Source organism: Larus michahellis, chromosome 1 (genome assembly GCF_964199755.1).
Source record: "Larus michahellis chromosome 1, bLarMic1.1, whole genome shotgun sequence".
NCBI lineage: Eukaryota > Metazoa > Chordata > Aves > Charadriiformes > Laridae > Larus > Larus michahellis.
The window spans coordinates 26,115,609-26,142,723 of record NC_133896.1 but is presented as its reverse complement, the minus strand read 5'-3'; the positions used below and the strand labels follow the sequence as shown (position 1 = coordinate 26,142,723).

General features: G+C 40.4%; 2 protein-coding genes across 6 annotated transcripts in view; one reads left to right on the top strand and one right to left on the bottom strand.

The window, feature by feature from the left end:
* Positions 1 to 4,767, top strand: part of KCND2 (potassium voltage-gated channel subfamily D member 2) — a 286,849-nt gene extending 282,082 nt beyond the window's left edge. For all 4 annotated transcript variants that reach the window (XM_074600526.1, XM_074600348.1, XM_074600619.1 and 1 more), the window contains one exon: positions 1,469 to 4,767. In XM_074600526.1, coding sequence (XP_074456627.1) covers positions 1,469 to 1,646 — 178 coding nt within the window. In that variant the 3' untranslated portion in view covers positions 1,647 to 4,767. The remainder of the gene's footprint in view (positions 1 to 1,468) is intronic.
* Positions 4,768 to 8,953: 4,186 nt separating this feature from the next.
* Positions 8,954 to 27,115, bottom strand: part of TSPAN12 (tetraspanin 12) — a 45,961-nt gene continuing 27,799 nt past the window's right edge. For both annotated transcript variants that reach the window (XM_074600118.1, XM_074600215.1), the window contains exons 5-8: positions 24,792 to 24,866; positions 20,077 to 20,184; positions 17,109 to 17,252; positions 8,954 to 10,542 (exon numbers count right to left, since the gene is read on the bottom strand). In XM_074600118.1, the coding sequence (XP_074456219.1) occupies positions 10,237 to 10,542; positions 17,109 to 17,252; positions 20,077 to 20,184; positions 24,792 to 24,866 (633 nt within the window). In that variant the 3' untranslated portion in view covers positions 8,954 to 10,236. The remainder of the gene's footprint in view (positions 10,543 to 17,108; positions 17,253 to 20,076; positions 20,185 to 24,791; positions 24,867 to 27,115) is intronic.

Here is a 27,115-nt window from a genome sequence, read left to right as displayed (position 1 = left end):
TGTCTACTCTAAATCTACCCTCTTCCAGTTTGAAGCCATTATCCCTCATCCTATCATTACACTCCCTGATAAAGAGTCCCTCCCCATCCTTCCTGTAGGCCCCCTTTAGGTACTGGCAGGCTGCTATAAGGTCTCCCCGGAGCCTTCTCTTCTGCAGGCTGAACAATCCCAACCCTCTCAACCTGTCCTCATAGCAGAGGTGCTCCAGCCCTATGTTATGGACAAACACATAACAAGACAAATTTAGCATAGAAAAATGTGTAATTCAGATATACATGACAAGCAAGTGGGAAGAGAGGGAAAGGTCTGTCCCTGCTGTTTCTACTGGTTTGGTTCAGAAGCACAGGACAAATGAGATGTCCTCACATCTCCACAGAGCAGAGAAATAAAACTGATTCCCAGAGCCCTAAGTGTAACAGTCATAAGAAAGACTCTTCTAAATAAAAAAATATGAAATAGATAAGAAAAATGTGTTTCTTAGTTTGAGGATTTATTACAAAAGTGAGGAAAGTACAGTTCAGGAGTCTGTAATGTACTGAACATCTCTGTATTCCCACAAATAAACCATTTGGCCTTCAGGTATATCCATCCGAAAACTCAGCAAAGGTCTCAGGAGATTCAGAAGTGTTTTCTATTGAACTCAAACATGCCGCCATTTAAAAAATAAGTGTTTTCAGCACTAGTTGCTATAGAGATTTTCTTGTTAAGGTACATTTTGAGTAGCTTGCTTTGTACAGTTATTGGGTTTGGATTTCACTTCCATGAACAATCCAGCAGCTTGAAGCTGTTGTGCAATGAGACCTCCTGGCCAGCACAAAGCTCCAATCTGTCTTAGCGTTTCGGGAAATATTCTGCCTGGATCCATCCTTTCTCTGCTGGAGGACTTACCCGCACCATACTGCCAGTCACAGAGTATGTAAAAACACAAAGCACCAGCTCTGTGCTAAAAAACAAGCTGAAAACATAAGCACAAAATGCCAGTCTCACCTCAAAAAGGTCTGAGTTTTACGAGTTTCTTATGATGCTGAGTTACTGCAGTGACTCCGTGAACACGTTAGCCTTTAGTAGTGCATATATCACCGTGTCTTACTCTTGAGGATACATAAAGAAGCATGGATGGAGAAATTGGTAGGAGACTGGGATGACCCCTTAGTTTCCTCTAAGTCTATGCGAATTTTTCTCCCCAGGGAGCAGCTCAAATGCTTCCCCTGCTCAGAAACACTTGGGTGATGGGCTGGGAAACTTTTAGGATCGCTGAAAGGGTGGGAAGGCAGGGAGAAAGGGGACCTGTCCACAGACATGACCACGGACCACCTGCTGCCGGGGTGCAGGGTGGTGCCACTTGGCACCTCAGAGCCCTCTCGGGGCAGGATGGAGACGGCCAGCTCGGGGAGAGGAATCGGGCACAGGGGCGGTTTGCAGTAAGGTGGACTTTCCGTCTTCACGTATTTTTTGTTTCTTCCTCCAGCCGTTCCAGCTTAAATGCCAAAGTGGAAGAGTGTGTTAAACTAAACTGTGAGCAGCCTTACGTCACTACAGCAATAATTAGCATCCCGACACCTCCCGTCACCACACCCGAAGGAGATGATAGGCCAGAGTCTCCAGAGTACTCGGGAGGAAACATTGTCAGAGTATCTGCTTTATAAAATAAGGAATTATTTATACATTAGCATAAAGACCACTTGCAAGCTGAGCTCAAGCAGTGAGAAAGGAGTGGCGAGGAGCGATGAGCGAGCTGACAAACACAACGCCCCTTGATGTGTGCGCCAGCGGCCGCAGACGACCGAGAGGTGCGGGGGAAACAAAACACTCGGTGGGTTTCGGTGTCGTAGCGTGTGTGAACCAAAAGGAGTTTCTTACCCCTTGTCCGAACCGACGCGCGGTGGAATCTTCTGTGACCATCCTGACTTACTATATGAGCACAATGAAATGTCCCCATTGATGCTTCTTCTTATCATGAGAGCTCTTTTTAGAAAAAAAAAAAAAAAACAAAAAACCAAAAAAACAACAAAAACGCAAAACAAAAAAATAGAAACAAACCTGTGTTCCTGCTGAATGCAAAACAACAAGAAACATTTTGATAACGTGTCTTTTTTTTTCTTTTCCTGTTAATAAACCACAACCTTGTTGAGAAACTATCAAAAAACGAAAGAAAAAAAATGCTCATATGAAATATGTTTGTACTGACTGAAAGAACTACAACCATAATGCATGCTGAAATTATTTGGAGCTGTGATCTCAGTTTACTTTTGTTGTTTTTCAGATTAGGCATGATAAAAATATTACTGTAGAAAGGGGCATTTCCGTGCACTTACAACAAGCTGATTGTTAATGTTCCATGGTAGTTGTACAAATAACTTCCCTTTGAAAAATGCAGTATTTCTTATTCAAACACTCATTAGTGAACTAAAGGTGTTCAGTTAGTTCAATATTTACTATTGTTTTATCTTGCTTCCTAGGTACTGTTACAACTGCAATAAGTCATTGTACACCTGTTGTATCAGGAATCAGGATTTCCTTTTTTTTTTTTTTTTTAAGGTATTTTACACAACTTCATCTACACTATAAACTTCTAACGGCAAACATTTAAATAATCTTACAGCCAAACCGTGCACCACGAATGCGCTATTCAGTCATTGTTCTTTTTGTCCACTGTCCTCTCTTTCTATGACAGTTTGTCGTCCACTCCAACAGTACTGTACCATTTGGGATTTCAAGGCTACTGATGAATCAACACAGTCCTTTCTTCCGTAGGCATCTTCTCTACTTCTGTATTTTCAGAACAAACGTCTCGTCCCAGTGTACTCTTGCAGGATCAATCCTATTTGAATTAAAATTACCAAAAAAGGCGTTTTGGGGATCAGCTAACACTTATCTCCAAACCTTCCTCGTTGACATTCGGCGGCATCCAGAGTATTGGCTACGCTGGAAGACACCACAAGATATTCAGCAAAAAAGATGGCTAAATTCTCTTTGTAACTATCTGTAAACTTGCATCCTAAAATTTGTTTGAGAATTTTAATTGTGTGAAGATATTTAGTTACCTAAGAACACTGACAGAACAATGGATTGGGTCCCAAAGCTATAAAAATGTAACTTATTTCAATTGGAATTTACCCACACGGGCAGGCCTAAAAGCTAATCTGAAGGCTCTACTAGTTAAGGCTTTCTGGCTTTACTTTTAAGAGACACTGATGTTACCAGAAACCTTTCTGACAAAAACATGTCATTTTTCTTCATGACAGTGCATTAGGAGATGTATCATAATGCTTCCTATATACATGACATACCATATATCATATACATCAAGTATACATGGAATATGTGCATATCAATACATACATATATACATCAAAAACACTGGATCAGAAATAATTGCATGTCTGCAAAATAAAATACGCATATAAATCAAAAGGCTCAGTGCATTAGATGCCATTACAATAAATGATTAACAGTTATTTAATAGTTTGAGTAGTGTATGTTTCAGTACAGTATTTGCTAGCATTCTACTGACCTGAAAATTTACATCAAGAGAAAATACCCACTAAAAACTGAAACGTGCTGATGATACACTTTTTACTGCACACAAATACCGGTCTTTCTCTCTACCTGTCAACAGAGATTGAAGAGTAGACGATGGACTATCACGCTACAGTATATACACCAAAATACAATATCCCATATTAGAATTAAAATGCAGCTAAAAGAAGTACGTAATGTCATGCATTACCCTTTTATCATTTAATTACTCGGAAGCTTGGTTAATTTGCAATTAACTTTCCACTTTTTCTGCAAATCGGAATAACGAAGTCATCGTAAACTGAGCTTCCGCATCTCTTCCAAACCTTACCAGAGAGCAGAAGCAGAGGCTGTCCTCTGAGCCAGAGGAGCGTTCTTCTGAGGAACTCTGCCGAGGTCCACGGCCCAACGTTGCTCTCCTCTCTTTCACCCTGTTGGAAAACTGCAGTAGATCTGCTGAAGCTGGTGGGTCACATTAAGTTTTAATGGGGTTTAAAAGAGAGGCAGAAGGGAGCCAGAGTTCTCGCTCGCATCCTATTTCTACCCATGGTTACTCATGCGAAAAAAAGGCTTGGCCCCCACCTTTTGGCGAATGGTTGTTGATATAAAAACTGCCTTGGTATTAGAATTTTCAGCACCGACAGCTTCTTTATGCCACACGGTACTTCTCGATGAGTTACAGCAGGCAAACAGTGCAAAAAGGCAGTTACTAAGCCCACTTTGGGACAGACAACGTACAACCCGGGAAACCCACTGACTCCATCAGGTCACGTGTCTTTTAAAATCTCCTTCTCCTCCTTTTCATATGGACTAAAAAGTACGCACTACAGCAATACACTTACATAACAGTTATACCCCTGAAGCAACTTGTATGTTCATTTTTAAGATGCAGCTTAAGGAATAATTTAGTATGATTTTGCAGAATTCCAGTCCTGTCTCCTATTTCCATATGTCACATGCAAAATCATTAATTTATTCTGAATTTGGTAAATACACATTCTTTTGGTGTTTTAGGTGATTTAAATGCTGTTTTGGTAGTGAATGACTGTTGATGACTGTGTAAAATGCATCTGTACTGTACATGAAATGTAATTATTTCTGTGTATCATACAAAGAAACCGAGGTTGTTGTTTTGGCAATTTTGTTTGACAGTCATATATCGTATTTCAGAAGGCAGCATAATACATGCGTTATGCTGAATAAATAGACATTTGAGGAATATTTAAATAAAACATCTGCATGCTTGAATGGGTCAATCTGGTTTTGCAATAACTTATTTTTTCCTAGTAAGATTGAAGGAACACTAAATTTCAGGGCAGCAAATCTCCCCAACACTAATTCCAGGCAAGCCATGAGTGCATCTAAACCATAGCAGAGCTACCTCGACTCAACCTGGTCTAGTGGGAGGTGTCCCTGCCCACGGCAGGGGGGTGGAACTAGATGATCTTTAAGGTCCCTTCCAACCCAAACCATTCCATGACACCGTAACGCAGAGCTGCCCTCGTCCTGGGTGAGTGGCCACCACCTTTCCCATCCCGGCCTGCAGCAACAGAGAAAATTGGGGCATTAAATTATTTCCAGCAATACGAACTCCACCTCTCTATCTGTACTTGCATATCCTCTATGTTTTCGGTATGTCCAGACACTGACCGCTCTGCTGAACCTCCCAGCCTATGGGTTATCAAAATTCTCTCGATAAAATATTAGTGCACGGATGAGACCAAACTCCTTCTGTAGTGTAACAGCAGGTGACAACACACTGCGTCACTTACGGAGGGCAACCGACAGCGCAGATGATGCTGTGTATCCCGTAGCTCCGGTGTGCGTGATGGCCACCTCTGCCAGGAGTTTACTGCTCTGTGTCGGGGGGGGGGGAAGCAAGAGGTAAAAGTCATACCTGCCTGTGAACCACCCCAGAGCATTTTTAAGGAGAACGGCTGTCCTCCCATAAAACGGCTCCTGGAGACAAACTGGAAGTGTACGCTTTACATTTTAAGGTTTGGGGTATACTCGCTGTGGAAACACGCTGACTGCTGAGAACACAATGCAACCTCAGCTGCTCCAGGGAGGAGGGTGGCTTTCAGCGAGGAAACTGGTCTGGAGGAGGATATATTGGTGAAATCACAGGATCGTAAAGTTTTGGGCAGGGAGGGTGCTTAGGAGGTCGTATGCTCTCTGTCCTGCACCTGGGGCCCACCAGGACTTTATTTTCTCATTGACTACGGAAACCATCTGAAGATTTTCAGGCGTTCTGGAATAGCAATCAGCTGACGGGGTATGTAAATGTGCAGCTGAAAGAACAGTCAGGAGTGAACAACATATTTAGACTGACAAAGACTGCAAGATACACCTAATCACCTGAACAGCTTAGTTTTTTACCTATTTGCAGTATCTATTTATCTACTTTTAAGGTACCCATTTTCACAGTACCTATGTACAAGAAAAAAATTGAAGGAGGGGGAGCGCTGAATGAAACGCAAGTAGATGCATAAAAATTCTGAGGTATTTAGGACATCCCAGTTTTTTTTAAAAGAAATGTCGTCAATCATATGCAGGTTTTAAAGTTTTAGATACAATCTCACTTCAATACTAGCAATTCATATGAATTAAACATAATGCTTTTGAGATAAAAACTTCAAAAACTATTTGAAAATCGCTGTCTCCATCATATTTAACTGTACAGTCGCTGTGACCAACAGCCTCTCTTTTTACTATTCGTTCTTTATAATTTCCCTTATATTTATATATTCCCTTATATTGCTTTCACCAAATAAACTGTTACAAAGAACAGAAAATATAATTATTTTCCCTTCAGAAAGCCTTGTCATACAACCTGCTGGCAGATGAATCAATACCTTGTCTGATGACTAGGAATAGTGAGTTTTGCTTCCGAAAAGCATCCCCATACTCCCAAGTCGTGACTGCGTGGTGCAAACCTCACTCCGCCCCACAGCTACAGCCACAGTCCCATGGAGCTGGGGTGATTCACTGGGCTGAACTGGAACACCTGACACGGGCAGGGGGCAACCCCTTTTCTGCCACAGTTGCTCTCCTCGACATCAAGTGATCTTGTGAAAAACATTAAGGAGCAGCTCCACAGTTGTTTGCTGAAAGAAGAAAGATTTGGTTCATTACAGTTTATGCTGCAGAGAAGAAAACACACCACCCTTCTCCTCCAGCTACTGCTGCAAAACTGAGGGGAAAAGGAAATAAAAGGATGAAGTAGTTTTCACCGCTGCAAGTATCTCTAAACGTATCTCCCTAGCCAAGCAGCCTCCCTCCCATGTACATCCTAAAGCTCTACAGGAAAAGAACAGACTAGTCAATCAATTTTAAGGCTCTTTGAACAAGCCCTAGAAAAGCAGACACCTCATAGCCTGAGCTAAGTCTGAAAGCATTCCAAGTGACAGCTGAGCCCCATTTCAGCAAACGTGGTTAGATACTCAAAATAGGATTCTTTCCCAGAGTACTTATCTGTTAGTCCTTACTTGGGAAGGGAATACCTTCATCATTCCTGACACGTGGGTCTTTCCCCTGATGACACTAGCCCCATTCTGAATGCAGAGTGGCTCAGGATTTGGGTAGCCAAGCCCAAGTGAGGTCACCCTGACCGTGGACATTCACCCTCGTAAGGGTCCACAAACACTGGTCTGGGAGGACCAGGGAGGATGAAAAAGGAGCCCTACCCCAAACAATCCTTGAATGAAGGAACCACCACTAAACCAGTTTTGGAGGAATGCTACCTCAAACCCCACCTCCTGGATTTACCACCTCCTGGACCTACAGTCTCCTAGTTTAGCTGTGCTATGAGAAACCCCCTTCCCTATTTGAGCTGACAAAAGACAATGGGTCCCTTTACTGAAAAACTGAGCAGAACCCAGGGACACCTGCAGACCCTGTCCTTCTAGAGCCTGTTGTTCCTCAGGGTGCCTTTAACACCTTGCTTGTTTTTTCCTCCAAGGTCTGGCAACCACCACAAGGACCACACGCACACCTCCACTACCAGTTACACCCCTGTAGGAGCAATCCTGGGTTTAACCAAGGATGGCATACACCAAGGATGGCATACACCAAGGATGGCATACACCAAGGATGGCATACCAATCCCCACCATGATCACAGACCCTCCGGCATGATTTGTCGCTGTGCATGTCTAACCTCTTTTGTCAGACTAACATCTGGGGTGCATAAATACCATTCCTCAATGCCTAGGAAGAGGATCGCTACAAGCCAATGTCCAAATATTCTGGGATTTAAGGAGACCCTAACAAGGGACTCCATCACATGAACATTTCTCTAGAAGGGAAATGCCCCTGAGCCCCTCCCAGCCAAGCGCACCAGCTCAACCCTTTCAGCCAGCCGTACTCCTGCTCTTAGTATAACCTGATACACCTAATGCTAGTTCTTCCTCTCCACCTGGGAAGCCTAAAATCAAACGACCTGGGCTGTCAGTATCTCTAATTCTAGCTGTGGACTTCTCAAACAAATCACCCTACCCCAGCTTGCCGTATTTGTTCCTTCATGAGCTATACACAGGCAACCTCACTGGTAGCCCAGGGAGTCCTCCCATGAGAGGACTGGGGATTGCTGAAGCACGGCTAAAGGAGATTCCACAGACACTCCTTGGGTAAAACTTTGTCAGGATTTCCTGGACAAAGGGCAGGAGCTCTTCCTGCCCTTTTTTACATCACTTAGGGTGAAATTCCCTATATTCAACTGTAATCCACAGCTGAATGTAGCTGTATACTTGTAATCCATGCAGTCCACAATCAAAACATTATACAATTTGTGGTTTGGCTTTTTTTTTTTTTAGCAGGGAAAAACCCCAACAACGGCTTCACTGTGTAGCATCACAGGTCTCTGTACCATTCCGAAGTCTAGAGCTGGTCTACGCCCAGGTTTTCTCCGACACCTGGTCTTTTTGTGCACAGGAACCTCACCCTTAGCTCCAGAAATGCTGCCCCGGGTAAGCGATGGGAAGGACGGAAGTCTGCAGTAACGCTGGGCACAAGGCTTCCCCAACAGCACGTGAGAAAGTATTTCTGACCAAGATAATCCAAGCAAAAATTTGGGAAAGTCTAGCCTTTTTCTTACCTCCCGAAGTAAGTATTAGCATTTCTGTAGGAGAGGTACAAAAGCAGAAAGGTAATCTTGCTTGCAATAGTACCCATGAAATAATTACACCCACATGCAGACTCCTAAAACACAAACAACAGCCCACACAACTGAAGAGCTAAATTTCATGAGCCCTTAAGAAGCTTTCTCAGAAGCAATCAAAAAAGAAGAAGAAATTTACAATGCAGCACCTCCACAACGGAGTAAGTAGAATGGGTAAAGACAGGTCAAATTAACTGAAAGTAGCAAGAGGACACTCCCAACTCCCACCCAAACCATTCACGTTCTAGGACTTCAAAATAAAAGAGACATTATGGAATTTAAGACAAAAGTAATTTTATTGTCTACCAAATCACACCTTGCTTTTTTTTTTCCTTCTTTTCTTTTACAAATTCCAAAACAAACGAAAGAATTTTTAAAATGTAATATTATGTAAAAACCCATTTGCCACAAACTACTGTACTCAGTGGAACAAATATATATTTCAGGAGCGTGGCCAACTGTAAAAATAATCCTATGAAATAAACATTGTTCATAAAAATACAGTAAAATGCACTTTCCCCACCTCAATAAATACATTTTAATGCTGTTTCCAGTTGGCATTTTAAGCCACTAGAGAGCTCTTAATGAAGACGCCGCTAAAGTATAATTTCCTTATGTACTTTTACAATTATTGCAATAGCATCCAGAACTGTAAGCATTTTCCTTCTAGTCTTTTGTTTCTACCTTCAAGGGAATCACAGACAGGAGAAAAGATTTATCTATAAAAATGTGCTACTCCCATATTGATTCCCATTTTGGAAAGAATGTTTAAGGTTTTCTTTTCTTTTTACTAAGAAATACTCCATAGAACAAACTGTTTCAAAGAAGAATTCTCCAGAATTACTCAAAAAATTAAAGTCTATTGTCCAGAGTCATAGATTTGTTTTTAATCCCTGTTTAATATATTTAAAATTAAAAATTAAACAGTTATGTTAGATAAAAATAGAAGTTTTAGAACGTCTTTAACAACAGCTAAGATAAAGGTTTTGTTAGAAAAAAGAAAATCTTGCCCTTTTTACAAATCTCGCAAATTTTTAAATCCAAGTATTGACTTGAACTGTAGTTCTGCTTTCCATGCACACACAAAAACACACAATTATATATACATAGATCCCTGATTAAGACATTTTCCAAATGGCTTATTAAAAATGGAAGTCAATTTCAGCTGAAGTCACATTTTGTTTGCCCAAAGCACAGTCACTCCTTCAGAAGATGAGTATTTCTCTTCCTTTCCCATGATGCTTCCTTAGAGGTTCTGTCTGCCTACCTGTGAATGAATCAGTATTTTACAGGTAACACAGCTTGTGACAATAAGTTAAGTATTACTGTGCCCAGTGAATGAGTGCCTTTTAAAAGACAAACAAACAAACCCAACTGTTTCATGGCTCCTCTAAGAGGCTGACAGGTTATCCTTTTTTCCGTGCAGGCCTCCTTCCATTCATTAGCTGTTTTCTGAAGCATCGGAAGACTGGTATATTTGGCATACTTGATGGAACAGAATAAAAACAACAACAAAACCCAATTAAAACCCTTTGTGACTTCTCAGATTCCTTGAATCACCTATAGCTCTTCCATTTCGAAGTGTGTATTAAAGCTGTTCGCCATGGATGTGTGTTCAAAGATCCTTGTCAGGCTTGGTTTCAGTAGCTCCACGGAATGACACGACAGCTGCTGCGAGGTATCGCCCTTCAGGGCCATGATCTGATCCGCCCCGGGATCCCTTCTGTCGTAGTACAGAGCCCACAGCAAAGTAATAGTGAGGATCATAGCCAGGATCTGCGTTACTCCAATAGAGATTCCTAGAAATCTCAGCACTTGCAACTGCTTCGTCCCCCTCAAAAAACTGTACATTTTTTTACCGCACCCCTATGAAACAAAAATAGATTAAAAAAATTAGTCAAAATTATTTGGCTTGCAATTCACAAGGTTTAGCTCATCCTACCTAGTGCTGGCTCTTCTGGCTCCCCAAAATTCCTCTCTCACCTCCTTCAAACAACACTTTGAAAATTATTTTCCCTAATTTTTAATTGCCTCCATAATGCCATCTTTAAAGTTTTCTCATACTTTACTGCATGTAACAAGCTCCAAGAGATCCGTGCTGCTCTTCAATTCAGAATCAAAGCTGATCTCAGTTCCTATCAGCTATCACTGATTTTTGAAGGAACTCGAAGGTTTTGTGAAGGTTTAAAAGCCATTACAGCCTCTTAATCTTGTTTCTCTCCTTAAATTGCAGCTCTTCAAGCTTGTCAATTATTTTAAACTCTTTAGACTTTTTCTACAAATAATACCACAATCTGAAGTTAAAACAATATTCTAGGAAAGATCTACAGACCTGCATAACCTCATCAGTGTTCCTTCCCACCTTTTCTTTTTTAGTGTTTTACCTGGACTCATTATATGCCAGTTTACTAGTTCCGCAGAAAGTCCCCAGAGAGCAGAAAAATCATTACATTCCAGACATCGTCTGAGTAAGGAGCATCAAACAGAATAACCTTTAACAGAGGACTTATGAGAAATTTCCAGAATGTAGTGGGTACAAACAGATTTTACTTAGTAGTAATAACAACACATATGTGGCATTACTCCTGCTTTTTATTCGTGAACGAGAAGCATCTCCTCACTGAGAACAGCATAACCATTTATGTTAGTCATACTCCACCTACCTGCCCTATCTGTAGACTGTAATTTTAAAATTAATTTCTGATCTGAATGTAGAAACTTCTCTGTCAATTATGACGATACTATTATACCAAGAGCCAGTTTTATCTCATATCTGGTGCTGGGCTGTTGCTACTTAAAGCACAGTAACATACCAAAGTCTTTGAAAAGGCTGTTGGTTATTTGTTCAGAGGAAAATTAAAAAACAAAAAGGAAAAAAAATCATATCAACTCCAAGTCATTCTTACTGGGAGGCAACATTGAAGCCAAGACTGTGAAAAATGACAGGGAAATTTACCAGTTCAACTGGTTTGGCATAGTGGTTTCCACACTTTTTCACCTCCTGTACATCACCTCTGGATACAGCTGGGATCACCCCTGGCCATGGACTCGAGCTACCTACAGCTCTGCAGCAATGAAAGGACCAATACACATCCCACTGACTGTTATACCAATGCAGGCATTTGAGCTTGAAGGTCACCCTGCTGTGTTACTGCCTTGTTTTGTTTCATAAATCAGGCTCTGCACAAACTCAGGCAGGCAGCCAGACCCTGCTCCAGAGGGCTGACCATCCACATGCTGTATCAGGGCAATGGTCGCAATACACCACCTATCCCTACCGTTGAGCAGGTGCAAATCCAAAGCAATGATGTAAAAAATAGTATTAATTACTATTGTTATTTAGACAGAAAAAGTCTGATGAACAGCAAGTATGTTCAAACATCACAAGTTGATGTTTCCTAGAAATGGAAATTTCAAAAGAGTAGTTGCTCTTTGACTCCTCAGCTCTTTCCAATTCATCAGCACATGTTCCAGAGTTTGCTTAAATTAACAAATCATTACTCTAGAAGGCTTCAGGAATGCTCCAAAGCCCTCGTAAGGTGGCAACGACACACAGACACTGGCTCTGGGAACTACTGGAAACCACTGTAAACACAAGCTATGGTGTTTGCTTTTGCCGGCCATGGTGATGCCAAGTCCTAGAAAAGATAAAACTTTGAAGAGAAGGCCCTGAGCTACTCTAGGCCATGCTCATTCTCTATTTGAAACTTCACAGGCTTTCACAGCACAGAAATCAAAGGAACACAGCCATCAAGGGAAAATTCAGAGTAATAATCTGGATGGGATACCGAAAGGCATTGAATCATAGAACCATAGGGTTGGAAGGAACCTCTGGAGATCATCTATCATCTAGTCCAACCCCCCTGCTAGGGCAGGGTCACCTAGAGAGGTTGCAGAGGAGCACATCCAGGCAGGTTTTGAATGTCTCCAGAGATGGAGACTCCACCACCTCTTTGGGCAGCCTGTTCCAGTGGAACAGTTCCACCATGTTTAGGTGGAACTTCCTATGCTTAAGTTTGTGCCCATTACCTCTTGTCCTGTCCCTGGGCACCACTGAGGTCCCACCACTTAGTCCCAGCAGAGGACATCAGGAACCCATCAAAATGGGCACTGTCTTCAAAATGTCATTTTTGCATTTATATCCTTACTACCTATTTCTTACAGCTTTTCTATGAAAGGAGAGCAATATATTAAAAGTGTCAGAATCTGAAGACAGGACATGATAAATAACAGTTTTCAATCACACTGAAATTCCCCAAAGCCAACAATTTCAAATGCTACAATCCTGAACGTATCTGATGAAGGGCCCGATTCTTGCCTCACACAGAAAAAAAAAATCACACTGCAGTCAAGAGGTTCTCATTTAGGATCTAAATAAAATTAATATACTATATAACAATTGTACCAGAGTAAGTTAAAGGATCTCAACATCTTTGCTCCATTCATCATGTCAGTGTGTCATATTTTAAACATTAACATAGTTTAGACAGAACAAGGAATAAATGTGGATTCTTTGAAATCTGAAAAGAAAAAAAAAATAATCAAAACCCCACACCGTAGCAAAAGCAATGTCATTGAACCTGATGAGGAACAAGAATTGTTCCACTGGTGTCTTTTTCTCTTCCACTAGAAGACAGTATTGTAATTATACTCTTTCCAAATTTGTGTTTAATTACAGGGAAACTGGCTGCATTTTAACACTTTCAATAACTTTAAGGGATGAAGGTACACACTGGTCACAATTTAAAAATGTTCAACCCCAGCAGTATTCAAATTCAGTTCATTTGTTGCCTAGAGGAAACATCCATTAACAGAGAGCAATAACATTAATGCCTACATCTCCTGCAGTACAGACATATAACTGAGACAAATTACGCCCGATCTAGATAGACTGCCTCCCTCCATTTAATGATATTCTTACAGTTCTGCTCTAATACACATGCAAAATCAGCTTCAAAATCGAGAAATATCCAGCCACCCCTGTTATCCTCACATTCACGCATTTTATTTCTGCTTATGTGACACAATCATAGTTGCTAGCCTGCAATTAAAGAGTACATAAATATACTTTCCTAGGCAAAAGTAAAAGTTTGTCACTATACAGGGAGCTCTTGTTGACAACTCAAGAATAGTATAAAACCTTGCAGCGATCATTCAGAAGAGTTAGCTTCAAACTCCTACAGAGCTTTGGAGTAAAGGCCTGATTCACATTTATTACAAAGGCCATTTTATATTTTCAGTCCTAAAATGGAAACAAAGCATACACTTCTCATTTACTGCAACATCATAGGATAAGGACCAGATATTAAATAAGGCACTTCTCAGAGTAGAAAAGATAAATCACCAGCATTATCAGATTTTGAGTATACTCAAAATTATGCCAGAAAACAAAAGAAAAAACATGAACATGCAATTTTGTTTTTCCTGAAGGTATCAACTCCTACCAATCATTTTATCTAGGCTACCGTTCCTGATCACAAGACAGGCAGAGCTCTCCTTGTCCTCGGACCACAATGAACCTCCGAGGCCACATCATCATACGATGCACCTCCCTCCCAACCACCCTCTTTCCAAGGTTAGTCTCTTCCATGAACCGCACCAAAGGTGAAGCTTGTCAGAATAAAAGCAGTCCAAGACGACTAACATATTTGAAAAATAGCTTTCAAAATCCAGCAGGGGCCTGCCAAAAACATTCTCAGGCAGAACTATAAGTAAGCCAGCCACCTTTCTTTCTACAAAAATCGTATTGTGAAGGATTCCAACCTAGACTACAGAAAGCTCTGAGATCCCAGCAGAAAATTACAGCAGTCCCAGCCAAACCAAACTTCAGTTTTCTGAAGTGCTACAAAGAATTGTTCTGAAGTACCAAAATGGACATGCGAAGCGTTTACATAAGCCAATTTTAACCTAGCGAGGCTAATCTCATCAGGCTCCCTCTGAAACCACCAGACTATGCAAGTTGGTTTTGAATCACTTTCTAAAAAAGCTTTTCTCCTTCAATCCTCCAAAGCAGAAGTCAGACAGATTACCCTTCAAGTGTAAGTTGGTTTTGTGTGATATTGATAAACACATTAGCAAGTATATTGTACGAGCCTGTGAGACAACCCACAGGCAAGTACCATGGAAAAAAAAAAAAAGTTTTGCCAAACAAATATTGTACACAGCTTAAAGAGCAATAGAGTATCTTTTTAATTGGAAAAACAGAAAACAGCCTGTCCCTTTTTGGAACAGATTCTGCAGTAGACAACAAAAAAAGAAATTTTTGGTAACAGCTGAATCCATCCAAAATGCTCTAGGGTATGGTAGGGGAAGAAACAGAAATGTGTCTTTCAGGTCTTTTTTAGAAAAAAAGCCAGGCATCCTTTCTTCCTATCAAGTGGGTCTCAACACAGCCCTTATGTTCTGCACCATCATTATCTTTGGCTATTAGTTTTCTCTAAGTAGAACCAAAAGAACCTGAACATACGAAGTGCACAGAGAACCTTTTTTCCTGGAATACGTCTGTTGAAATTAAATGTTAGCAGTAGAGATGAGAAAACCTTGCAGTTTCAACAAGACACTCGTGTCTTCTCAGAAATTTTAAGCTTCCTGAGCTTAAAAATTAGTGTTTTATTGAGTGACATGGCTCACATACTCTCGCCTTTTCATGTAAGCAGGAAGGACGCCCAGGGCAAATTAACGTTCTGCAGCTTCCATACATCTACACTCCTTGAGAGCTCTCTATAACAGAGTTGGGCTGTATGCCATCTATACTGTAAACAATATTACAAAAAATAACCATTATTGCAGAGTAAGCCACAGTTCGTTCTTCTTCAAGAACGCGTAAGAGATTGGCAGGCTCCAGAAGAAGCCTGAATGGCTTTCCCATTCAGAGACTGACGCTTCTAAAGCGTAACCAGTGCTGCAAGCCTCGCCATAAGGCAGGTGAGGTTCTACAAGTAGCTGGTGGAAAGAAAACAGCCTCCGCCGTCATCTTTAAGGTTCTCTAGCAGAGTTTGGACTTCTGGGGCATCTGCTTTTCAGCAGCTCTACCTTCTCTCTTCCTAGTGGAAGCACACGAAGTCCAGGATGGATGTCTGACAGTCCAGAATAGATAGTATAATTTCTGTTCATAGAATCAATGCCATACAAACCTAGCAAATCACTTCATGGCAGTGATGCCATTTTGCCAAAATTCGATTGTTTCCTGGAAACAGGTAAGACTCGTCTTGGCTTGTTTATATAGTGAATCTCCCCTCCTTCAGAGGTATCTCTCCACGGCTCCTGAACAAGAGCCACATAATAGATTCTTGTAAGAGAGAGTCTCGAACAGCAGTAAGAGGCTGGAACAAGATTAAATGGTTCTTTGCATGCTCTTCCATAATGCAGAGTTGTGTTGTCCACTAGAGAAATGTTCATGCTGCAGCATCTGAAAGGACCCTTCTCAGGCCTGTCCTCCTTCCTATCCACCCTATATTACTCTTAAAGCAAGCAAACAAAGAACACGCCTCTTCTCAGATCCTCATAACTACTTGACTGAGACATGCTTTTTGTCACCACTGGACCACCTGGACTGTTGGTCATTCTGATATTACTGAATATACAATTAAAGGTCTTCAGAGGTCTGTTAGCATGAAAAAAAGGTAGGTAGGAGTTACCTGACAAAGATGACTTTAGACAACTTTTTTTGTGAGAACAGTTAAGAACAATTTTAGCAGAGAACACGTTTACTTGTTTTTATAATTTTCACCCTAAGAACACTAATGACTTGCTACTGTGATCTCCTCCCTTACCCGCTTTTTGAGTTCAAATAGGTCCTCTCTGGTTTCAAGGCTTTTCTTATTCTTTTAAAATAATAATCCTACTGTAGTGTAGTAGTTTGAAAGATCATTTTTACACAAAGTTTCTATGCATGCTCACAGTAGGGCAACTGAATTACCTGTCTCCTTTCATGAGCCCTGCTAACAAGAGAGCTCGCATTTTCCAAAGGACTTCTCAAAAGCATCCTTCACTGTATGTACCACTAGACACCTCATTACCACAGGGTAAGTAGAATTTCTCTTAGTTTGGCAAGCTGGAGACTAGACATTACACCAAAACTAATTTTTTATTTTTAGACCGGAGCAAATTTCAACTCCAACCTAACCAATATAAAACAAAAGCATACTCAGATGTTAACTGCATTGCTACTAAGTTATCGCACTTCCAAGTAAGGGTGGGTGGGTGAGTCCTTCCTTTCGTTCTTCCTTCCCTCTCCCCGCCTTCAGCATTAATAAATAATAAACATAAATAAACACAATAAACACTTTCTATAAATACAATAATTTGTGTTTATAGAACACAAAAAACACTCTACAAACCTTTCTGCTGCACTGCAAGTGATGAGTATGGAAAATGACTGGATCAGGAAGAATGTAAAAAGCCTTCCAAAATACCCACGTTTTAGTTCTTACCTCCTGATAAAGGTCACTGAGATCCTCATGATGTGCCTGCTTAGAGCATCCTGGGAACTCTCTGACACAACAGGAGTCAGGCGGCCAGTCCATCTCTGTCATTTCCAGCCAGTCTGTGAAGTACACCACCCCACAACATTTAAACTGCAAAGGAAGGATTAGCCAAGATCAGCAATAATGATGCTACTTCTTCATAAAAGTAGGTCATCAAACAAGCTGAATAAATTCCTATAAACAACTTCCAAAATATTTATGTAGGACTAAAAACATCTACAAGAGCTTCCACATATCTTCTGCTGTACTTTGACATAAAAGCGACATGAAAAATGGAACGTAGCGACCAACGAAGACCTCAGGAACAGCCTATGCTATTGCTCTGCCCTTTAAATCCCAACTGCTCATGCAAAGGATGCTTCACAGAAATTGTCCTACCCTGTAATTCTGCTATCCTTACTACAAGAAATGAACACATGATAATTTCATGTCAACAGGGTGGCTAACGAACAACTCAAGGAAGTAGTAGGAAATGATGATTAAGGTCTTATCAGTGGGGACTGTTCCTGCAAGGCTACAACTATAGACACATCTGTTGAAAACCACATGAGAAAAAGCACAGATTTATCTAAATATGGAAAAAAAGAAAAAAAAATTAAAAAGTGAGCAAAAAGGTACAGAAATCACAAACGCTGAAAGGAAAAAAGGAAGGAGAGGGTACCACACTAAAATAAACACTGCAACAGAATCAATCATAAGACTACAAAGTCTGGCTGCAAAGCAGATGAGCCATAATTGGCTATAAAACCCACCAGGACTAACAACCTGTTTTCTCCTCTGCAAAGCACACCGAGAGATTTAAAGCCAAACGAGCAGCCTACCACATTCCTAGCTGCTTGCACATAAAAAAGGGCTTAGGCAGCTACATTAGATTTTCTTCGGCACTGGATGGGGAATCGGTATGACTGAAAAAAAGCCTTGCTACAGGAATAAGATGCTGCTTTTTATTTCTGAATGTTCTCCAGTACTAGCCTAAGTGTTTGTAATTCATCACCTGGTTCCTTTGACCCAGGAACATTTGCCTCCCTTACCCCCTTCAGATTCCTGTGGCACTCCTCGGCCACAATCAAGTGGATCAGTGCCCAGACACCACGTCGGCACACTCCGTACCTTGACACCACCACCAGTCCTCTTACAGATCTCACTACTTCCTTTTTCGCCACAGCTTTAATGTCTCCATTTTTATCAGTTCATTAGTCAGTCAAAATCCTCCCAACATGGGACTTTCTAAGGAAAGCTCAAGCTTTGGCTCCTCATTGTGATTGCAATGACAATCTCATTAAATATCCTTTTCTTACTCTCAAATCTTTTCTTCCCCCCACCCAGTTCTTCCTTCCTGACTTCAATTGACCCATCCCATCTTCCTTAACGCATTCACAACTCTGATATTAAACCAGCAAGGGGGTTGGGAGGAAAACACATTTCCCATCTCTCTCAGATGTTAAAAGATAGAGAAGAAAGAGCACAAAGCTGATCAGGGCTGAGTCTTTGGGAACAGAGCTGTAATTACAAGTTTTTACTTTTTTCTTTAGGAAAATGCTGACTGAAGAAGGGTCCCAAGCACAGTGCTCATCCAGGCATAAAGCACATACCAGGCTCACGTATCCACCATCTCAATTATGAGTAGAAAGAATAAAAATGAGAGCCCGGCCAATTAACTAGGAACTGTAAAAAAGCCTTCTCAGTTCACATCAAACTTTCCCCCCATCATTCCTCTGGTCTGAGATGGAACATAGGAAATCTAACTTCTAAACTGAACTTTTCCTCCCCTGAAGAGTTAAAGTACAGTTGAAGTTTTATTACTAATATTGATATTAAAACCAGCCATTATGATGACACTACAACAACCAGGAGGACAAGAAGCAGCTTTTAATTTAATCAACCTTTCCGTTTAAACCAGGATACAGCATCAGCTCTATTGATTATGTTATCTCAGGTGCAGAACAAGACACAAACACTACCTGCGTATGAAGGATTACTCTGTTTCACAGAGCACTTGCACAGCCAGAGCAGGGGACTGGGGAGGGTGGGGGATGCTTAACCTCATGTAGTCCTCACTCTTTCTTTCAGGTTTTAGTATAAATAAAGACTGACCAGAGTGCTGCCAGGAAATGTTTAAATAAACAGGAAATCTGTGCAACAATGATAGATTTCAACATTTCAACAAGGGCAGCACAATGACAGGCATTTAAAGAGTTCTCTTCCTGCACGTGAGTCATATTTGGAGTTAATGGGTTTTACCTTGGGCAATTTCATGTTTTTGTAACATAATAGTTCATTCTTTAAAAACAGTTCTGAATTTTAGTAGGCCAGAGGGCAAAGCTGTGAATACACAAGGCAGCTTTTTGGTTTGTTTCCCCCACCCAACCCGGTCAAAGGAAATAAAAATCCTGATCACTTTCTCTAACCTCAGCCAAAAAGACAGTGTTGGCATCTTTTTGGAAACTTCCTTTCCTACTCAATTCCAGCTAAACCTATCTTACCATGACAGCTCCGTGAAAGGAAACAGAGCACTCGGGAAGGGGAGCACAGTTTAATATTAAAATAGCATATGGAAATGTTGGTTTTATTTTATCTGCAGATTTTTAATTTTATACACATCATAGTCTTAAATGTTGTAGTAATTCTAAAACGTGTTGGTGTCCTAACCTTACTGGCAAAGGAGAAGACAGTTTTAGCAATTTAACTGAATTTATGAACACTGGGGGTTTTGGTGTTTTAGTGTCTTTAGGGTCTACAAAAGCTCAAGAGTTGGATATCAAGTGATGTTAAAATATATCATCACTACAGAGGGTTCCACATGAAATGAACTTGCATTTACCTATTCACTTAAAAATAAACCTTTTCCTTTAGCAGATAAATAACATTTACGGAGCACGTATTACTTCAGCTCATGAATTAACTGTCGTCTTACCTCCCTTTGGAAGAAATTCCAAGCATGGGTCAGCCACTGGTACCTCGGTAGGCCATAATTGGTCATTCTGGCTTTCAGCGTGATCATATCGGACCACTGCACTGGAACCTGGAGCAAGCAAAGAAAAGTGATTCACACAACAGAAAGAGGATAAAATGGATCAGTTGGCCTGTGGCTCCAAACCTCTGGCTATTCTGTGATTTTTCCAGTGCAATGACCAAAATAACTCTGTATTCAAGTAGAACAGGGAAACAAGTGCTTCATTTTTTATGGCATTGAAACTTAAAAAAAAAGTTTTTTTGTGTCCTTTGCTTACAAATTAATGTACACTGGAAAAGGAGCTGCATTTTGGAGAGATTCAGAGACAGCTGGGTACAATTTGATTATATCATTACCAGATTATTTTATTTTTTTTTATCTGGCATAAAACTTGAACTGAACCCCATTCAAGTCGTCAGGGATGGCATTAGTCTGTCCCAGTTTAGGCATCTCCTTGGTGTCTTCTTAGTCAATAGAAAGAAGAGGCAGCCATACAGGGCAATTCATCTCAAGATAAATATTTTAAACAGAGCAGATGAATCATTCCCTGGAAGTCTCAAATCCACTTCACTGTCTAAGGTGACAAACATAGGTTTAAAAGTCTAACTTCTAAATACATAAAATTAATTGAGATTAATTCCACCCTGAGAGTCTTTTCAGTGACTTTTCTGGCTTTGCCTGTAGTCCCACACACAGGTATCCTGAGTGTAGTGCATTTCAGTATCTTGGCTCAAAGACGGTAACAAGAAAGCTTAGGCAATGAGGCCATGTGAACCTTTTTCTTCACGCATACTCATGGCCTTGTAAATCTCTTCTTCTGAAAGAAGGTTTCTTGAAGTACTTTTCTACTTTTTATCAGGGAGTGTAGCGATAGGATGAGGGTAGATTAGACATTAGGAAGAAATTCTTTACTGTGAGGGTGGTGAGACACTGGCACAGGTTGCCCAGGGAAGCTGTGGATGCCCCATCCCTGGAAGTGTTCAGGGCCAGGCTGGATGGGGCTTTGAGCAACCTGATCTAGTGGGAGGTGTCCCTGCCCATGGCAGGGGGTTGGAAACTAGATGATCTTTAAGGTCCCTTCCAACCCAAACCACTTTATTATTCAAATCCGACTCCTCAGAAGGGAGGAGTTGGTGCTCTCTGTTGTCAGTCTACTACCCTCAATTCGCAATTTGTTAGAAACAATAGAAGCAAGTGCTATGGCACCTGGCATGCAATGCAGTTAAGAGCCAAGATAAGAAACTAACTTTGGCTCAGCAGCGCAAATTTCAGCATGCCAAACTAAAACAAAGAGCTGAAGACTTTGCAGTTGCACTTGTAGGCACACATACCATTCATGCTGAGTTTTGCCTTGTTCCCATTAACCTTAATAGTCAAGGTAAGAGAAATCACACTTGCAATATCAGCTTTCATTTGGAGGGAGGGGGAGCTACTCTAGCAGCTGAGACTTAGCGATCCCGTTCAATTTGGAGTGAACAGTAAGGGCACTCTGTAAATAGCAATACATGTTATCTAAGAAAAAAAAAATGATCACAATACTTCCCAAGGAGCCTGGTCTTGGTTGTGCTACATGCTCTAAAAAAATACAGGGACAATCACTGCCTGCCTGACCCCGGAATCCAAGTAAGAACATTTGATAATATTTCACTACTGTTGCTAAGTTATACTACAATTTTGAGGCCCTGGTAAAGCTTCATATATTATGAATATTAATATATTAATAATATCCCAGAAGTTTAACACGCCTTTGACTTAGCAGGATTTTTATTTCTTAAGCTATAAAGCACTGAACTCACAATTGTCCACATGAAAAACATGTTATCTAAATTACTACTAAAATTACTTACAAAAACAGTATCACAAAATATTTCTACTGCAAACACATTAATTACTGTAATAAAATAACTTGGGTTTGTACTCAATGCATTTCTCTTTCTACTGCATTGGAAGTTAGCACTTTGCTTTCTTTGGATAATATTTGCTATCGTTGCAATTAAGCTCATATTTGCTAGACTATTTTTTTTATTATCTTATTTGAGTTGAATACAGTCCAAGGTTACGCATGTAACACAAGGTGTCCAACTTCTTTATGAAAACAATAGAAAGCAGGAAAAAAAAAAATCAAGAAGTGACAGAAGGAAATTAAAAGCAAGTCAAAACAAACAAAACCCCACTGTAGGAAGGCAATTTGACTCTGGATCTAAGGAGGGATATTGGGATTTGTGTGTTTGCTCCAAGAATGCCAACGTGTCAAACTAAGGACATTGATGTATCAACTAAACAAGCTTCCTATCAGCTCACACGTGCAGTAGTGCACAATACATCACCTTGAGATGCACTGGTTTTGACTATACACTAACACTTCTGTGTAGTGCGTAGACAAACAAAAACTAGAGATACTGGTTTGATTTTAGCATACGTTCTGTAAAGCTCTGTTTGCCGTTGAGATCTACTTATTCGTTATTATTTCTCTAATGAGTCTCAAGGCTTGACCAGTGCTCAAGTAAGCCAAGAACCCATGCTGGCTTTTCAGTCTTGTGGGTGGAATAAATTAGTCACGAGGCACACTTCACACCAAGAGCTATCATGAGCTGGAAGGAAAATTGTTTATACAAGGACTCTTACAGCAACTTGTCCACGCGCCAAGGAGAGCCCATATTGGATTAGCAGAGGCGGTTATGCCTCGGTGGCATTTTTGACAACATCACCCACCCACCTACGCTAATGCCAACTGATTCTCCGAAACCTACCAAGGGCTCGTGTGATTTCATGCTACGCTAAAACCAACATGACATCAAGTCCCCTCCATGGGTACAAGAAGGCGTCTTCTTATCTTTATCAAGTAGAGCAGGAGAAAGCACGCTCTAGGGAGGTGACCTGCACAGGTACGAAAGAACTGGCTGAAAAACAACTGTGCTCTTCCAGACTGCCACATTCCCTACGGGTCCCAGCAGCAAGAAACCTGAGTCTGGCCCACCTCATCACACAACAAGCAGTAGCGTTAGGACAAAGGAAATAAGAAGAGGAAATCAGATATAAAGAGAAAACAAAAAACCCCCAATATTTCAGGGGAGAACGAATAAAAAAATATACAAAGGGAGAGAAGAAAAGAGACAAAAAGAACAGCAGTTGATGAAGAGCAGTTTTTTCTGTTCTATTTGCATGCTCATGTTCAAACACTTGAACTCCTGTGAGAAAGGGGAAGAACAGAGAAGCATGGAGTATCTGAGTTCACCATGACCCACTGCCAAAGGCACAAACATGGTGCTCCGCGCTGCTTCTTTTGGCAAAGGGGTGGAGGGAAAACTGTGTTTTTTTCTGGAGGGAAGCAGCATCACTAGTGCCTTAACATACGGTAGGGCTATGCCAGCTTTTATCAAACCATCACAGGTATCTGTTTCGGTAGTGCAGAAGGTAACAAAGCTCAGGGGTCACACTAAACCACACCGTAACTTCAGGTTCGCTAACTGAATAGTGAAGGCTGGAGGAGGCGTGTAACGGTGCCCTGAAGGCTATGTTATTTCAGGCAGCTTCCACTGACAAGATTTCTGTGGAAAGATGGATGTTAGTTATAACTGTCAGCCTTGGCAAAACCCCCGCAGAGGGCAGCTGTGCCCATAGGATGAAGCATGCCTCTTGTCTGCATTCCAAATTTTAAAATGCGTCAACGTAAGCTGACATTTAAAGTAAAGGATAGCCTTAGTCGCTGTTATATTAGAACACCCCTCTGGAATCTGAACCACAAGGGAATGAGTGCTGCCACGTAACTTCAGACTTCTAATCTGCCAGAAATTCCTCTGGTCCCAGTACCGTGTAAATATCAAGAAGGCTCCCTCCCATCTTACTGCGATGTAATTGCTACTCACTGTTGGAAAGACCAGTATATTGGGCATATCTTGGCAGCTCAGAGAAAATAGTTGTCCCTCTGATCATAAAAACGTACCAGACTGAGTATAAGACGTAAGGATATGGCAGCCAGCAAAATAACTTTTTGGTTTAATTCCTGCTTAACACTCACCCATTTTCTTGCATGATGGTTACAAGTCTTCACTTTGAAAATTAAAGGTTGGTACAGCTATAAAAACAGTGATAAAACACAACGATAAAACCTCTTCACAAGTTTACAGAAGAGCGTTTTATAGCTAAGACATGTTTTGCTTAAAACTGGCATTTATAGCTTGTGGAGGCAGCGTGAAGATTTCGGCAGACAGCAAGTCCTCTATTGAAAGAACACACTGTGTTTACCACGTAGTACGGTCAGCTATAGCTCTTTAAAACATGAAGAACTTTTGGGGCAAAATCCCTTCAAATTCTCACATCTGCTCTCTCAAAATACTTATCTTAAGCCTGACATTCATACTTTATCCTCAAAACTTCCACTGACTTCAACGAGAACCTGCCTAAGCAAGAATTAACAAAAAATAAAGTCCTTAAATCAGGGGCTGCAGGATTTGGCTCTCAAATATAGAGGGGGTGGGGAGACACCCAGAGAGAACCTTCCAGACAGCAAAGCTTTCCCCAGAAGAATTCTCTGTTTAAGAAAAAGGCAATCAGATGAAATTAGACTGCCGGAATAATGAACAAAAATAAACACTAAAGCAATTAGAAAACAGCTAGGTAATGGAAATCTTTGTTTTCTTCTGTTGAAAAAAATGCAGCCTCCTTTTCTGACTCACCGTTATTTCCTGCTCATAGGTCCAAACACCACAGGCCAGTTCAACGCAGAATATTACAAGCAAGCTTCCAAAGTACTGCAGAAAATAGAACGGTCTTAGTTATTTTTGATATTCAGGGTAACTTTGAAAAAAAGACAACAACATTAAAAGACATCTCAAACCATTATTAATATTTCACATGACTGAAGACTTGGAATCTGAAATACATTGTAACCAAAATATGAAAGATTCATGCAGCCAACTTTCTAAAAATTTAAGTCATGCGACATTTCTTACTAACTTAACATGAAGCATTACAATGGGAAAATAAATTCATTTCCTTGCTGCCCAAGAGCACAAGGCTATCACAACACATTATGCTACAAAAGGTGCAAAGAGGACAATCTTTTTTCCCCTCATATACATGGAAAAAAAGAAATCTTTTTTTTCAGTTCTGTCCATTTAAGCAACCTATCCAAATCATGCTAAGAGACAAAAGGGGGAAGAAAAAAAAAAAAAGAAAAAAGAAAATTGACAAGACAGAGGCAAACAAGGTTCTTGAAAGCTATGTTCTTATCAGAGTGATTTAGATATTTGAGGTCAGGCATAAATGTACAAATATTTATTGAGATGGATTAAAATATCTTTGCCTATTACCAGATCTAACCTTAAAGTATTTAAAAACAGAAAATACAGGTACAAATGAAGAAGCTGTAGAGGTCTTTCAAAAACCTGGTTGCTGCAATTAAACAGAGGAGGACTGTTTTCTGTATAGCATCATCAAACCCTTTCTGAACTGCAGGATAAAGATGAATGGAAATTATGACTGCCCTAACTGGTGTTATCTATTAAAAGTAACCTGTTTATCTTTTATTAAAGCGTAAGTATAGTTCCATTCATTCTCAACTCCAAACTTTCTTCCATGTCAATGGACTGAACCCCGCCTTGTCCTCTGCACACAAGACTTAAAGCTACAGATTTCATGGATTTTAATTTTCTTTTGAAATCAAAGAAACATCATCACAATATAACATACAATAGAATAAATATATAATGCCATTAGTAGGATACATGCCAAAAGGATTCTGATTTAGTCATTTCCATTCTGTAATCTGTTTAAGACAAGTATATAAGCATAAAATGTGCACTGAGGATATGTGAATTTTTTTTTCTATTAAAAGGTCAGTAAGCTGTATTATTTAAAATAGAGAAAATAAATCCACAAGTGTTAAGATTTAACAGCCATCTACACAGCATCTTCTTCAATCACCCAGTCTGGAACCGAGTAATTCACAGACACCTTGGCAGCTACTGAACAGCATCTTGCCTTAACGTCTACTTGCCGATCAAACCTAACTCCCTGAACTAGGTTTGTAGACGCAAACAGACAAATTAAAAACATGCATGTAAAAAATATCCATGTGAATTTTCAAGAGAAACCTGTACTCATATCTGCCCCTGCAAAAGTCTGTTCAATAAAGATGGTGTTGAAAGAAGAGATCCTGTTTGACTAGTCTCCATCACATTACATTGGGTCTTCACAGTCATTATAGCTGAACGACACATCATATATCCTTATAAATCAACACTAAGGTCACATGCAGAGCTCCACTGTAGGCCTTCAATAACCAGTATGTTCATCCTCCCCAGGTAGAAGAGAGGAAGAGATCTGAGTCATACCTTGTAAGAACAATGATGCTTTCTCTAAAAAATAAATTCATGAGCTTCTAGACATTGTATCCACTATCACTGTAGTGCCTGCAAGTTATTCAAAGGGTTCTTAAAAAAAAAAAAAATTACGGAAATCTGTTTTGCAAAGTATTCACTTAGAAAGGAGGAAAGCACAGCACATGCTTTAGCTCTTCAATTCATTTAAAAAATGTTTAAGGACATTACGGGTAATACTGACATTTTTGAAAGGGCGAACAACTAAATGTTTAGATGACAAGCAAATTTGAGTTCTCAGTTGTCAAAGAAAATGTCAGTGATTTTATATTCTAATTGAATAACAAGCCTAGGACTGCCTGCTATCCCCAAATCTAAAGCAAAAGTCACTGATCATAGTGAAAGTGATAGATCTGGGGGTGTACATGTGACATTCTCTGGAAAACTCTTAATTTGCAGTTCCTTGTAACGATTCATTCATTCACAAATCTTAACATTTGAAAACTCCTCATTTTTGTGGGCATATAGTTAAGAAAGTTTCTGGTAGCAGTTGAAGACAGAAGAGCCAAACCCAAGATTTTCTCCAGTTACTGAATACAGCGTGGGATAGAAAACTATTAAGCCAGATTCACCCCTAAACCACTTCTGGGTCTGCCAGGAACTGAACGCTCCTGACTCTG